This window comes from Trichoderma camerunense (genome assembly GCF_050948025.1).
Source record: "Trichoderma camerunense strain CBS 138272 chromosome Unknown V8C40scaffold_10, whole genome shotgun sequence".
Classification (NCBI taxonomy): domain Eukaryota; kingdom Fungi; phylum Ascomycota; class Sordariomycetes; order Hypocreales; family Hypocreaceae; genus Trichoderma; species Trichoderma camerunense.
In genome coordinates, this window is record NW_028145360.1 from 426,471 (window position 1) to 438,858 (window position 12,388).

General features: G+C 51.9%; 5 protein-coding genes across 5 annotated transcripts; 3 read left to right on the forward strand and 2 right to left on the reverse strand.

Moving 5' to 3' along the window:
- The first annotated feature begins 45 nt into the window (after window positions 1–45).
- Window positions 46–1,760, forward strand: V8C40DRAFT_25215 (uncharacterized protein). The gene is made up of 2 exons (XM_083217327.1): window positions 46–624; window positions 678–1,760. Exon 2 carries the CDS (start codon window positions 732–734, stop codon window positions 1,464–1,466), a length of 735 nt encoding a protein of 244 aa, XP_083072510.1. The 5' UTR covers window positions 46–624; window positions 678–731; the 3' UTR covers window positions 1,467–1,760.
- Window positions 1,745–2,901, reverse strand: V8C40DRAFT_25219 (uncharacterized protein). Its single transcript, XM_083217337.1, has 2 exons — window positions 2,269–2,901; window positions 1,745–2,180 (listed from the first exon to the last, which is right to left on the reverse strand). The coding sequence occupies exons 1-2, from the start codon at window positions 2,631–2,633 to the stop codon at window positions 1,907–1,909; spliced, it is 639 nt and encodes a 212-aa protein (XP_083072511.1). The 5' UTR covers window positions 2,634–2,901; the 3' UTR covers window positions 1,745–1,906.
- A 158-nt stretch (window positions 2,902–3,059) lies between these two features.
- V8C40DRAFT_246523 (polyadenylate-binding protein) lies at window positions 3,060–4,890 on the forward strand. The gene is made up of 4 exons (XM_083216127.1): window positions 3,060–3,219; window positions 3,449–3,569; window positions 3,642–3,898; window positions 4,012–4,890. Exons 2-4 carry the CDS (start codon window positions 3,492–3,494, stop codon window positions 4,268–4,270), a joined length of 594 nt encoding a protein of 197 aa, XP_083072512.1. The 5' UTR covers window positions 3,060–3,219; window positions 3,449–3,491; the 3' UTR covers window positions 4,271–4,890.
- A 2,117-nt stretch (window positions 4,891–7,007) lies between these two features.
- V8C40DRAFT_25344 (NEDD4 family E3 ubiquitin-protein ligase) lies at window positions 7,008–10,306 on the forward strand. The gene is made up of 7 exons (XM_083217611.1): window positions 7,008–7,185; window positions 7,297–7,316; window positions 7,391–7,429; window positions 7,509–7,614; window positions 7,685–7,821; window positions 7,899–9,930; window positions 10,002–10,306. Exons 1-7 carry the CDS (start codon window positions 7,163–7,165, stop codon window positions 10,099–10,101), a joined length of 2,457 nt encoding a protein of 818 aa, XP_083072513.1. The 5' UTR covers window positions 7,008–7,162; the 3' UTR covers window positions 10,102–10,306.
- An 844-nt stretch (window positions 10,307–11,150) lies between these two features.
- V8C40DRAFT_246535 (NuoB/complex I 20 kDa subunit family protein) lies at window positions 11,151–12,219 on the reverse strand. The gene is made up of 3 exons (XM_083216128.1): window positions 11,981–12,219; window positions 11,685–11,853; window positions 11,151–11,610 (listed from the first exon to the last, which is right to left on the reverse strand). The coding sequence occupies exons 1-3, from the start codon at window positions 12,021–12,023 to the stop codon at window positions 11,160–11,162; spliced, it is 663 nt and encodes a 220-aa protein (XP_083072514.1). The 5' UTR covers window positions 12,024–12,219; the 3' UTR covers window positions 11,151–11,159.
- Window positions 12,220–12,388: the final 169 nt, after the last annotated feature.

The following is a 12,388-nucleotide window of genomic DNA, read 5'->3' on the forward strand; positions in this document are numbered from 1 at the left end:
CAGCGTCAGGGGCTTTTCAGCGCTGCAAATGCAGATGCGGTTCAATTTAGCAGGGGATTTGCCTCCCGTCATTCAAGGCCTGCAAGGAGTGCGCAGTGCATGCACTCGTACTCGTAGCATTTGAAATCACCGCGCGGTGCGTGCACGTGTCTCGTCCAGCTCCCAGCACTCGGCAGCTCGCCATACACACCTCATAATCAAAGCCTTGAACTTTAATGATAAATTCTCCCGTATCGCTATCGTATTTTCCAAAGCATCTCTCGCTGCTCTCGTCTAATAGCAGTAGCTTGCGGCCAGCTTCAAAGTCACGTGGTTGATGCCAGGGTATCGACCCATCAACCCCACGTGCCGTTCTACCGCCTTCGCCCACCTTTCGAACCTGCTGACCTCGAAGTTTGCCGCTCCAGACTAAATTGCCAGGACTTTCCCCTCCATCGTTTGATCCGATTTGGGGACCATCTCCAGACCTTTCGCTCATTCTCTTCCTTTTTTGAGAGCTTGATATTCGATTTTGAGGCTGCCTAGCCCACAACTCGGCATTGTCCCTGCCGTGCGACCCCCTAAAACCAGGCCGCGGAATCTCTCTCCCTAAGCCTGCTTGCTGGAATCCATACGAGTCCTCAGGTAGGAACACAAAGCTCCCAGTTTGCCGTTACGCCACCCTAACTTGAAGCTAGGCCATACATACCACACACACGCGCTTGCCATAACAGCAAATACCCTCTTCGAAGATGGACTCGTCGAAAACCCGAAGCGCCGTTGGGAAGCAGGCGGCGCAGTATGACTCACCTGAACAGCTTCTCGACGTTTTCAAGGCCGCGGCACTCTCCGTCACTAAGCTCTACAAGACCTCCGCCAAGGCAGAAGCTCGCGCTCGTGCGGATGGGTACCAGGAGTGCTTGGACGAACTGCTCATGTTTCTCGACAGGGAAAACATTGGCTTGGACGATGGCGAGGGCTGGCGGATTAGGAGGTGGGCCACGGAAAGGCTTGATGGCCGAGACGCGGGACACCAGAGCGCTGAGAGCGAGGACGAGGTCGACAAGGGCGAACGAAATACATCTCCCGAGATCGCTAGAGCCAGCGCCGAACCATCCACCTCGACACCAATTCCGATCGAAACACGAACCGTCTCCCCTCCTGCTGCCGTCCATGTCGCTCCTATGAACGAAGAACCAACCCACTTCGTCGTACCCACGCAAGACGCCTTTACTTTCCACTCGTCGTATCCTAACATCGCCACCTTGGATTTATCAGACCAAAGACAGCAGGAGGTACCTGCTTTCCCAACATCCTTCAGTTCCAAATTTGGAGGAAGCTCTTCTCGGACGGGCCCGCGGTCCTCACCACACCTTGGTCGCGGAGCCGGAACGAAACGGAGGATGGACTTTGACGACTTTTTTGGAGGCTGCTTAGGCGGCAAAGATCCTGTGAACAACGGAAGCAAACGCAGTCGACATACATGATCGCTTTCCACGCTCAGCGGCGCTTCTTTCTTTCTTTCTTTTTTGTTTTTTCTACCAGCGATCACCATGTCGTTCAGAGATGGCAGACATAGCACCGCCACATATTTCGTATACATAGGATGGGAACATAGGGCAACTGCGGGACATGGGCGGGAGGTAGCATAGATATCAGGGGCGTTTTTTTATTTTTCATTTTGGAGGAACGAAACTGCATCGATGGTGTAAATGGATGAAGGATTCTGTCATACATACCTGGAGTTTGTCTCGAATAGAAGGAATGAATGGGAGTAATCTAGGAACATACATATACCATGAATCAGAGCTAACATGTCAGCTCTGAATTGTCTGGACACGCAAATTTGTTTTGGGGGCCATTGATTGTGCAACAGATTAATTGTAACTGTAATATATGTCAATGATACCAATTTTTGATTCAAATCCTACTCAGTGCCTGAATGGTCAGAGAACTCGATGCCGAGCTGGGATCGCAATCTGCTATTCTCGGCCTCGAGGTCTTCCAACTGCTTCTCCAGCACCTCCATTCTCTCAGTAGCGCCCAGCACCACTTCTTCGGATATCTTGGCCAGTCTCCATAGACGAAGCACGACAATCAGAGATCCAATGGATTCTGTCAAGCCTCTGGACGTTACATCTATGACGAAGCTGGCAATAATGACGGCAGCATCAAAAAGATGAAACCAAGAGGCAAGGAAGCTTCAGGTTACCAATAGAGTTAGATAGAAATGAACCAAAGCAATGCAAAAACAAACAAACAAATAAAATGATATTTTTTTCGACCTACCGCAAGCCAAAAGCAAATAAGGATGCCCCGAGTTCAATAAGAAAGAGGCTACTGAATACCAGACCGGTAATTTCCAGACCCTCAGTCAGCTGTTCCACCCAGGGCTCATCATTTTGATGCATCTCGCAGGCAATCAGCTGGATGAAGACGTTTGCAAGGAGGGCGGCGACATCCAGCGCAACGATGCCCATGACGACGAAGTGCTTGGTGCGGGACTCGAGGAGGCGCTGGCTTGTTCTGCGCCATCGTTGCCAAGAGCGAGATGTAGATGAACCCTGTTGGGAGGACCTTTCCCAGGCGGGAGAATCATCGCTGTCGTCGCCATGGTAGGACTGGAGCAAGGGGGCTGATGAGCGATCCGCCATGATGGGACAGTTGTGGGAGGCTGGTGGGTGAGTGAGTGATATTGTCAGTGTTTTGATATGAGTCGGAGATAAACAAAACTACAGAGCCTCAGGATATAAGTGCAGGTCTAGGAGCATGTTCGGGATTTTGCACTGCAGGAAAAGGACGCTACAAGTCAAAAGAAGCTGAAATGCATTAGTCTAGCAACGTAGTATCGAGTGTCAGCTGCTAGTGGTGATTTGAGTGGTTGAGCTGAAGATGCTCGTCACCAGCGATCCATCCATGCTGATATGCGGGCAGCAATCCATGTGATTGAAGCCATTTAGCCAGTGGATAATACTGTAGCCCAGTGAATCTGCTCCCCCACACAACCAGGCCCCAGCTACCACCGCCTTGCACCAGCAGTAACTCCAGTGGGCCGCGCACCGACAAGCAGCCTTATGGGCGGGCAAACTTCGGCTCTGCGTCGCGGCAACACGAGGCTCAAGTGACGATTGTTCCCATCTCGAATTCTTCCTCTCTTTGCTCTTTCAGATCCGTTACTGTCCTTTACGTCGCAGACAACCGAGCTGTCGCGTCCGATATCGCTGCAGCCAGTTAATCCAGGTCAGTAGCCTTTGGCGCTTCGATGAATCCTATTTCGACGCAGAAAACCTAAAGCGGTCGCGCTTCAGGCTCCGTCTAAAGGTTATTCCCAATCTGCACAGGGGTGGTCGCATCCTAGCTTTTTTTTCTTCCCGTCCTATCAACAGCTCTTTGTTGAAGTAACAAAGACAAGCCGTTCCATTGGTCGCATTCGAACAACCATCGCTGATACCATTGTCGTCCTTTTCAGTTTTCCCAGCAAGAGACTCTGTCGATTCATTCGGTCAAGCACAATGTCGGACGCAGACAAGCCTGAGGGCATCCCCGAGGGGGAGCGTGAGCCGGAGCACGAGACTGCGGCCAGTGAAGAGGTGGGTTTACTTTGACGCGCGCTTCGAGACGAGAAGCTGTTACGTGATGGATCTGACACGCCCGCCTGCTAGGAGGAGATTCTGGCGATGAAGCGCCGAGTTGCTGAGATGGAGGAAGAAGCCAAGAAGCTCCGCGAGATGCAGGCGACGCTGGAGCAGCAGTCTGCTGATCTCGCCGACGACAAGGAGTCTGTGGATGCGCGCAGCATCTTTGTGGGCAACGTCGATTACTCGGCCTCTCCTGAGGAGGTCCAGGCGCACTTCCAGAGCTGCGGTTCCATCAACCGAGTCACTATCCTTCTTGACAAGTTCACCGGACAGCCCAAGGGGTAAGCACAACGTCTTTACGAATCTCACCTCAACTACCTTCTGGCTCCCTTCACACTCTCTTGTTGCTGTGCATTTCACAAGCTAACAATGGCGTCCTTTTCCCCTTCTATAGCTACGCCTATGTCGAGTTTACCGAGCCTAGCTTGGTGGCCCAAGCCCTCGTCCTGAACGAGAGTGTCTTCAAGGGACGCAACATCAAGGTCACCCCCAAGCGCACCAATATTCCTGGCATGAGCCGCGGTCGTGGAAGAGGAGGCTTCCGCGGCGGTGGTCGGGGAGGTTTTGGACGCGGCGGCGGAGGCGGATTCCCCCGCGGCGGCGGCTACCGTGGCGGTTACCGGGGCCGTGGACGAGGCTACGCCCCTTACTAGGAGCAAGGAAGTGTTTCTCCAATTACACGACCTGCCCAGAGCGATGGATCGAGTGATGGTCTTTTAGGTACCGGCTCTGAGGGGAGGTTTATCATTTCTCGCGACTAAAACGGTTGCTTGCTTTTCTTTGACTTGATTTTATTTGTTTTGGAGAGTTATGGCGGATTCTTTTTTCCTTCTTTTCTCTACGCAGATGACGAAAGATATCCAGCATCTAGGTTGGCATAATTGAGGAGAAGGGCTGGGAGGGAGCTACAACAAGAAAATGGACGGAGGATGAGGACGCCGGTATTGCTTTACTTTGATGGAAGAGCTGCGTGTCATCCAGTAGCTGCTGGGTCCAAGTTGAGAAAGACAGGATCAGATATGGGCGACGAGATTGCGTGTATAGTATCAGAATTCGACAAGGGAAGGGATCTGGAGTTTTAGGCCTTGGTATTGACACCAGATGCTAATCGGAGGCTAGACGAGAAGTAAATTGATTTTCTATGCTTATCAGCTTTGTAACACTTCGCTCATTGTCAAGGCCCACAGCTAAAGCGTATAGCTAAGGCGTACAGTTAAGGCGCATCATGTCTAAGCTATGCTTGTTGCAAGGCTATCATGTACAGTCAATTGCCATACATCGTGATATGTGATGATTCAAACTTGGTCAATCATACTCTTTAGGGCGTCTCTTACAAAGCGTGAATGCAGGGGACGGTGACCCCTCTTCCACCGACTTCCGCCCTACTATTGACAACATTCGACGTTCCTTCGGCGGATTCTCACATCATAGACAGAGAAGATAGAGCAGATCCATGCCCGTAGTGGTCATCCCGACTCGACAGAGTCATGGCACGCCCTATGAGATTGCTCCAAAGGATGACAAACCAAGCAGCATGGGCTTTGCAAGGTGGCGTTTTTAATCTTTTGATGATACAGCTCCGCGCAGAAGCCGGCCGGCCACACCAACCAAGATGGTCTCATTTTGAGGCCAGGTGGCTTGTGACTTTTGCCGTTCAGCCTACAGCATTCGAATCCCTTGTTTTTTCTCTTTGGTGCCTTCTTCATCTTGCTTAATCCCTTTTGGCACAACTTCCGATTCCTTTTCATGCCATCATGATCTAGTTGGGAGCTTGTGTCAGCCAACCCATGTTAGTTTACCTATCCATCTTCCGTGCTACTCGGAAACTGGGGGGGAGCGATCTGGCTCTGGATTGGATGAGTTCGGGGTCACCAGCCCGGCACCCCGTCTCCAGATTGAGCGTTTGATGCCAATAATAGTACAGCACAGCACAAGAGGGCAGTTGGTGGTACAAAGTACAGAGTAATACACGTACAGAGAGTCTGAGTAATATAGATGGGGGGTTGATTGATTTGCTCCGTAAAGCGGTGCTTGTTCTGTACCCGCTTGGTTCGATGGCAAAAACTGCGCCCTAGAGCGGCTGTACCTCTTGCACTGTAAACATTGGTCATCACGGACGAGAGGGCATCTTTCAACCACGCTGCCCCGATAAAAATTGATTTGACAGCATTAGTCAAAGCTGGCTGTGCCGGCATGGCTCCTCATGTTCCACAAGAGACGAGAGCAGCATACACTAATATGAGCACCTTGAGAGATTCCATTGACAGGTTGTGGCTAGGTGGGCGATTCGTGCAGTGCTCGTGCTACAGTTCGGGTGCCTTAGTGCCTGGTGGTTAGCAAGGAAGATACAGCACGGCACCCACCCCCGGATAGAGGCAGTGCCAGCGGAAGTGCTGGGCATGTCGTGCTCCCACAGGCAAACATGCAAATCAGTTGGGCGCCTTAGGGAGTTTGTCAGGGCGTCGAAGGTGTTTGTTCGCGCCAGGATCATGCTCCCGTGCTTGTTGCATTGCCCATTGGGGTCACTGTGAGGTACCTCGACCGGGCTGGAGCGGGCAGAGTGCAGTATCAGCGGTGCGTATTGGCAGTAGTATGTACGAGTACATCAGGGCGACATCCAATCAGATAGCAGGGGAGCACGACTAGCAGCAAGCTTTCTGTGGCTGTTCTGTGCCGACTGGCCGTATCGAAGTAGTAGCAGAAGTTAGTGGGAGTGGTGTTGGTAGAGGCAGTAAGGTAGAGAGGCTGTAGAGAAAAAGAAGCGTGAGGTTAAGGGTAATGTACCCAAAACGTCACCAGATGGCCCTCTACCTACTAGGTAGGTGTACAGGTACTGTAGCTGCTTTCGGAACAAGCAAAATAGCGGGCTCATCTTGTCGGTTCATCCACAAGTATTATAAATACTTACACAACATGGCAAAAGATGGATTTCTTAAAAGCATTATAAGTAGGCAGTCTAGATGCCGGTCCCGTACTCCGTAGAGTGGTCAAATACACTGTAAAGAATCGAAAGCACAGCGGCAACGGCAAGCCTAAAGGAGACCAAAGGAGGCCGCCTCTTGGCTCCCCACCCTGGCACTGGCCGCAACAGCCCCGTTACAGTAACGCTGAGAGGGGATTCCACTTGTCAGCCCGCCTTTGCAATCCCGACTCGTCTCGACTAGATTCCATCTCCTCCATCATCAGCTCTGCCATCCCGCCCATTGCCCTGCCATCACTATCGCTGCTGCAGTGAGATCCCAGCCCCTCGCGTCTGCCTCTCGTCGCTGCCCTCGCTGCTGAGCACGAGATCGCGTCACGTGCTCCTTATCGCCCGCCACCCAAGCCATAGAGCGGGGAGTGTCTGGCGCTGCTATTGCTGCACAGCCCCAACTTTTGCTCAGTCCAGTTCGCATCGTCGTCACTTGCAGCGTCTCCGTCGTCCTTCTCCTTAAACTGCGCCATCGACAACCGCTGCCGTCCGCTTGTCCTGACTGCTGTGCCTTGTCGGAAGGCTGGTGCTGCCGTGCCTGGAGCGCTGCGAACACGACCGAGATCCCGTCACCATGGCGAACCGAAACGATTCTGGGTAAGCATCACATTCACTGTTTTGTTTTTGTTTTGGCTTTGGTTTTATATCAGACCGCGGAACCTTTCTTTATGCAAGCCTCGCCCAGCTAACACGCATGTCTTACAGTAGACCCAATCTGCGGATTACAAGTGCGTCCTAGATAAAGCCCACTCCCGCTTAAGAGACCCTTATGTTCGTTATTAACATAGATGCGTTCTCATAGTCATCGCCGCCGATGGTTTGTACAAGCGAGATGTCTTTCGTATGTGCCTCCCCCTCCTGCTTGCTAATAAACGCATTCCGCTTCCTTTTGCCAGTTCCCACCTCGCTAACAACATCAGGCTTCCCGGATCCCTTTGCTGTAGCGACCATCAATGGAGAGCAGACCAAGACGACGACTGTGAGCAAGAAGACGCTCAACCCGTACTGGAACGAGAGCTTTGATTTGTACGACCAATCTCCTCCCCTCGCATCCACCACATCCCCATTGATGAGCTGAATATTGATATCTGTATAGTCGGGTCGACGAGGGAAGCATCCTGGCCGTCCAGGTCTTCGATCAAAAGAAGTTCAAAAAGAAGGACCAGGGTTTCCTTGGCGTTATCAATATCCGAATCGGTGACCTGATTCCAGAAGTCGGACCCGAAGCCGACGGTATGTCTCAGGCCTCCCTTCCCCCTTTTATTTTTCAAAGCCTGCTAGTAGGCTCGCTAACGCTTAGTTATTTCCAGATCAAATGATTACGAGAGACCTGAAGAAGTCGACTGATAACCTCGTCGTGCACGGCAAACTCATTCTCAACCTATCTTGCAACCTTAGTACCCCCATTCGCGCAGGCCAAGCGTCATCCAACCGACCTACCCTTGGTGCGCCCAGTGCCTCTAACCTCTCGACCCTGTCCGCTCCGGCCGGTGACCGGCCGAGTTCTGCCATGTCTGGTCCCAACGGCAACGCGCTTGTTTCTCAACCCAGCCTCTCCTCCCACCATCCCGCCAGTGTCAATGCCGTACCCACGTCTTCGAGCGTCAATGGCTCTCAATCCCGCCCCACTAGTCAGCTGAGCCCGTTTGAGGATTCCCAAGGCCGTTTGCCTGCCGGTTGGGAACGCAGGGAGGATAACCTCGGCCGTACATATTATGTTGACCATAACACTCGCACCACCAGCTGGAATCGCCCGACGGCCGCCGGCGGCGCCGCGGAAACCCGAAACGAGCGAGAGGCCGTTACTCAGGTTGAACGCCAGAGACACCAAAACAGAACCCTGCCCGAGGATAGGACCGGTACAAGCTCGCCCACTCTCCAGCAACAACAGCAAGGCTCTGGCGCGGGCAGCCCTAACAGCGCCGCTGCTAGCAATGCCGCCCCTAACAGCCACACGGCCATGATGCATACGGGTGCTACTCAACCCGGCTCCGGTGAGCTTCCTCCAGGATGGGAACAGCGCTGGACCCCCGAAGGACGCCCCTACTTTGTCGACCACAACACGCGAACCACCACGTGGGTCGACCCACGCCGCCAGCAGTTCATCCGCATGTACGGCCAGAACAACACCAATGGCCAGATTCAGCAGCAGCCCGTATCTCAGCTCGGCCCTCTGCCTAGCGGGTGGGAGATGCGTCTCACAAATACGGCTAGAGTCTACTTTGTTGATCACAATACCAAGACGACTACCTGGGATGATCCACGCCTTCCTTCATCGCTGGATCAAAATGTGCCCCAGTACAAGCGAGATTTTAGACGAAAGCTCATTTACTTCCGATCTCAGCCTGCCATGCGCATCCTTAGCGGGCAGTGCCACATCAAGGTCCGACGATCACACATTTTTGAAGACTCGTTCGCCGAAATCACCCGCCAGTCTGCTACGGATCTGAAGAAGCGACTCATGATCAAGTTTGACGGCGAAGATGGTCTGGATTACGGCGGTCTGTCCCGAGAGTTCTTCTTCCTCCTTTCTCACGAAATGTTCAATCCCTTCTACTGCTTATTCGAATACTCAGCGCACGATAATTATACCCTCCAAATCAACCCTCACTCCGGCATCAACCCCGAACATCTCAACTACTTCAAGTTTATCGGGCGCGTGGTTGGTATGGCCATCTTCCACCGACGATTCTTGGACGCCTTCTTCATTGGTGCTCTTTACAAGATGGTGCTTGGCAAGGGTGTCACGCTGGCAGATATGGAGGGTGTAGATGCAGATTTCCATCGTTCACTGCAGTGGATGCTGGATAACGATATCTCGGGAGGTATCCTTGAGCAAACTTTCTCCACGGAAGACGAGCGCTTCGGAGTTTTGACGACAGAGGATCTGATCCCTGGCGGTCGTGACATTGAGGTGACCAACGAGAACAAGAAGGAGTATGTGGAGCTCATGGTCAAGTGGCGCATCGAGAAGCGCATTGCCGAACAATTCCAAGCCTTCAAGGAGGGCTTCCAGGAGCTGATCCCTCAGGATCTCATCAACGTTTTTGACGAGCGTGAGCTCGAACTGCTCATTGGTGGTATTGCTGAGATTGACGTCGACGACTGGAAGAAGCACACAGATTACCGCGGATATACGGAGTCCGATGAGGTTATCCAGAACTTCTGGGCAACCGTACGGTCCTGGGATGGCGAGCAGAAGTCGCGTCTGCTGCAGTTCACCACAGGAACCTCCAGAATCCCAGTCAACGGATTCAAGGACCTTCAGGGCAGTGATGGCCCCAGAAGATTCACTATTGAAAAGGCTGGTGACCTGACTAACCTACCCAAGGCGCATACTTGGTCAGTTTTTTTTTCTTACTATATATCTCCAGAAAAAGAGAAGGCGCAAAATGCTAACAATCTTGACACAGCTTCAACCGAATTGATCTGCCTGCATATAAGACATTGGAAACGCTACAACAGAAGCTTACTATTGCCGTTGAGGAGACCATGGGCTTTGGCCAAGAATAGACAAGAGGTTTGGTGTATGGAGTGCCCAAATCAAGGGGCCCCCTGAAGCCACAGCCCTGTACAGTGCTGTGTAGCAGTATTGCTTTTTTCACTCAGATCCCTTCACATCCCCTCATTGACAGTATTTGGGTTTTTCTTTGGGTACATATGCTTTGGTTGAAGAGTCAGCAGACAGACTTGGTATGCTTGGTTTGGCGCTGGTGGGATCTATTTGTTATCAGACGAGACGGGATGGAACGAAATGCAGCGCTGTCAATTGACATGAGAGCGAAAAAGAAGATGCGAGATCAAAAGACAGCCCATGATGCCGGATGAGAAGAGATGGGCTAGCGTTTGTGCACCAAGGTTGTTTGGGCTCGAATGTCGATGACCAATGTGCCTTGTTGCATGGGCATTTTTTGATGTTGTGAATGATTGGAGCGCCAATATTTATTAATAGCTGGAGGTATTACGATATATATATAGTAAAGGCAAGCATTGAATGGAATTTGACTTTTTTATTTCTCCAATCCCCCTTTTTTGCTCTGATGTAGACGATGTTGGCTAGATTCAATGGTTTGATAGGCTGAGATTGTTCATTCTGGCAAGCGAGGCTGTTATTACGAGTTCACACAATCATGATATACTCCATTCTTGGATCGCTTATAGTTCTTTAGAATTGGCACAGTATTTTGGCAGATACTTTACACCTCTAACCTCCCACAACCCAGCGAGTGTATGTACACTTTTGAGGACAAAAAAAAACAGGTTAAATAAAAAAGAATTATGAGACGTCGAGTCAAGGTTTGACGTGGCTTCCTTCCTTCCGTCATGCTGACTCTTGAATTTTTTTTTTTTCTTCCTCTTTTTCTCTTGCTTGGGATTCCATTGAATCTCATTTCATATCCCAACTCTGCCAGTGATTTCCTTCTCTCCAAGAAGATTGAAAGGGGGGCCCCTTTCCCCTCTCTTCAATCCCTCCTTGTAGTAGCATCTTCGGTGTCGTTGAAATCACTTGGACATCCATCCCCACCCATGTTGCCGCCTCATTCTCTTCCTTCTTTCCCTTTGCTCTTCCTTTACCGTCTGTACCACATTCGCGTAATCTTGGTGTTGCGCATCTTCCTCTGCAGCTGAAAGATGCCATACATCAGTGCCTCGCTCGTAGGCGGGCAACCCGGAACGTAAATGTCGACGGGGACGATGCGGTCGCAGCCGCGGACGACGCTGTAGCTGTAGTGGTAGTAGCCGCCGCCGTTTGCGCAGCTGCCCATGGAGATGACCCATCGGGGCTCGGGCATCTGGTCGTAGACCTGGCGCAGGGCCGGGGCCATCTTGTTGGTGAGGGTGCCGGCGACGATCATGACGTCGGATTGACGGGGGGAGGCACGGAAGATGATGCCGAGGCGATCTTGGTCGTATCGTGGGGTCGAGAGGTGCATCATTTCGACGGCGCAGCAGGCGAGGCCAAAGGTCATGGGCCAGAGGGAGGATTGACGGGCCCAGTTGGCGACGATGTCGAGCGTGGTGCTGTATTTTTAGATTGGCATGTTAGAAATTGTTTTTGGTTTTGCTTCTTCTTCTTCTGGTAGATTTAAACGTACAGCGCATATTGCATGACGCCCTTGGTGCCCTCCTCGCTGGGGAGGGGAACTTCCTTGCGAACCTTGCCGAAGCTCGCGGAGTGGGGGGTCAGCGAGGTGGCATCTTGTCGAGACGTTGTTGTAAAGGCGGCAGCGGCTCGGAAGGGAATCAGCGCAGAGGCAGGCTTGACTAAAATTGTGACGAGAGATTCTGCATTAGCAACTTTATCCCATTGGTTTATATTGCTATGCTGGCTTCACGAGAGAGAGACAGCCTGTGTTGAGTTGTTTGGTCTGCTTTGGAAAATTTGACGCACCTCGGAGGGCCATTGAGGCCGCGGATCGCGTTGCCGGCAACATTGCTGCTGTGAGAAGAGGCGAACAGGAAGCTTCGAATAGGGCCTCGGATGGTGAACCTGTCGGGCGATTGAAAGAAGCCGCGGCTGTTGGAACGAAGCTCGAAGGTTGAGGCTGACGGGTTGGGGAGGAACCAAGATAGGTTGATTGATTGATTGATTCGCCTCTTTCGCCCCGTGATGCCGGAATTACGAGGATGCTGATTGGCTGGGTGAGTATGGAGGGAGCGAGGATTAGCCGTGGGGAGGGATTTCGCCTCCGCGCTGTCATAGATGGGCTTTCTATGATGGAAAGGCTACCCGGGAGCATTTTTTCCTGATTTTGGTCGAGATTCAAGATAAGAATGAGATCGTCAAGGTGTCGACATC

Bases quoted from the DNA above. Each gene is read 5' to 3' on its own strand.
- V8C40DRAFT_25215 (XM_083217327.1), top strand. From the start codon at position 732: ATGGACTCGTCGAAAACCCGAAGCGCCGTTGGGAAGCAGGCGGCGCAG.
- V8C40DRAFT_25219 (XM_083217337.1), bottom strand. From the start codon at position 2,633: ATGGCGGATCGCTCATCAGCCCCCTTGCTCCAGTCCTACCATGGCGAC. The intron at 2,181-2,268 runs GTAGGTCGAAAA...GGTAACCTGAAG, and splicing joins TTATTTGCTTTTGGCTTGCG to CTTCCTTGCCTCTTGGTTTC.
- V8C40DRAFT_246523 (XM_083216127.1), top strand. From the start codon at position 3,492: ATGTCGGACGCAGACAAGCCTGAGGGCATCCCCGAGGGGGAGCGTGAG. The intron at 3,570-3,641 runs GTGGGTTTACTT...CCCGCCTGCTAG, and splicing joins AGACTGCGGCCAGTGAAGAG to GAGGAGATTCTGGCGATGAA. The intron at 3,899-4,011 runs GTAAGCACAACG...CCCCTTCTATAG, and splicing joins TTCACCGGACAGCCCAAGGG to CTACGCCTATGTCGAGTTTA.
- V8C40DRAFT_25344 (XM_083217611.1), top strand. From the start codon at position 7,163: ATGGCGAACCGAAACGATTCTGG. The intron at 7,317-7,390 runs GTGCGTCCTAGA...GCGTTCTCATAG, and splicing joins ACCCAATCTGCGGATTACAA to TCATCGCCGCCGATGGTTTG. The intron at 7,615-7,684 runs GTACGACCAATC...ATATCTGTATAG, and splicing joins TGGAACGAGAGCTTTGATTT to TCGGGTCGACGAGGGAAGCA.
- V8C40DRAFT_246535 (XM_083216128.1), bottom strand. From the start codon at position 12,023: ATGTTGCCGGCAACGCGATCCGCGGCCTCAATGGCCCTCCGAG. The intron at 11,854-11,980 runs GTGCGTCAAATT...TCACAATTTTAG, and splicing joins GGCCTCAATGGCCCTCCGAG to TCAAGCCTGCCTCTGCGCTG. The intron at 11,611-11,684 runs GTACGTTTAAAT...CTAAAAATACAG, and splicing joins GGCGTCATGCAATATGCGCT to CACCACGCTCGACATCGTCG.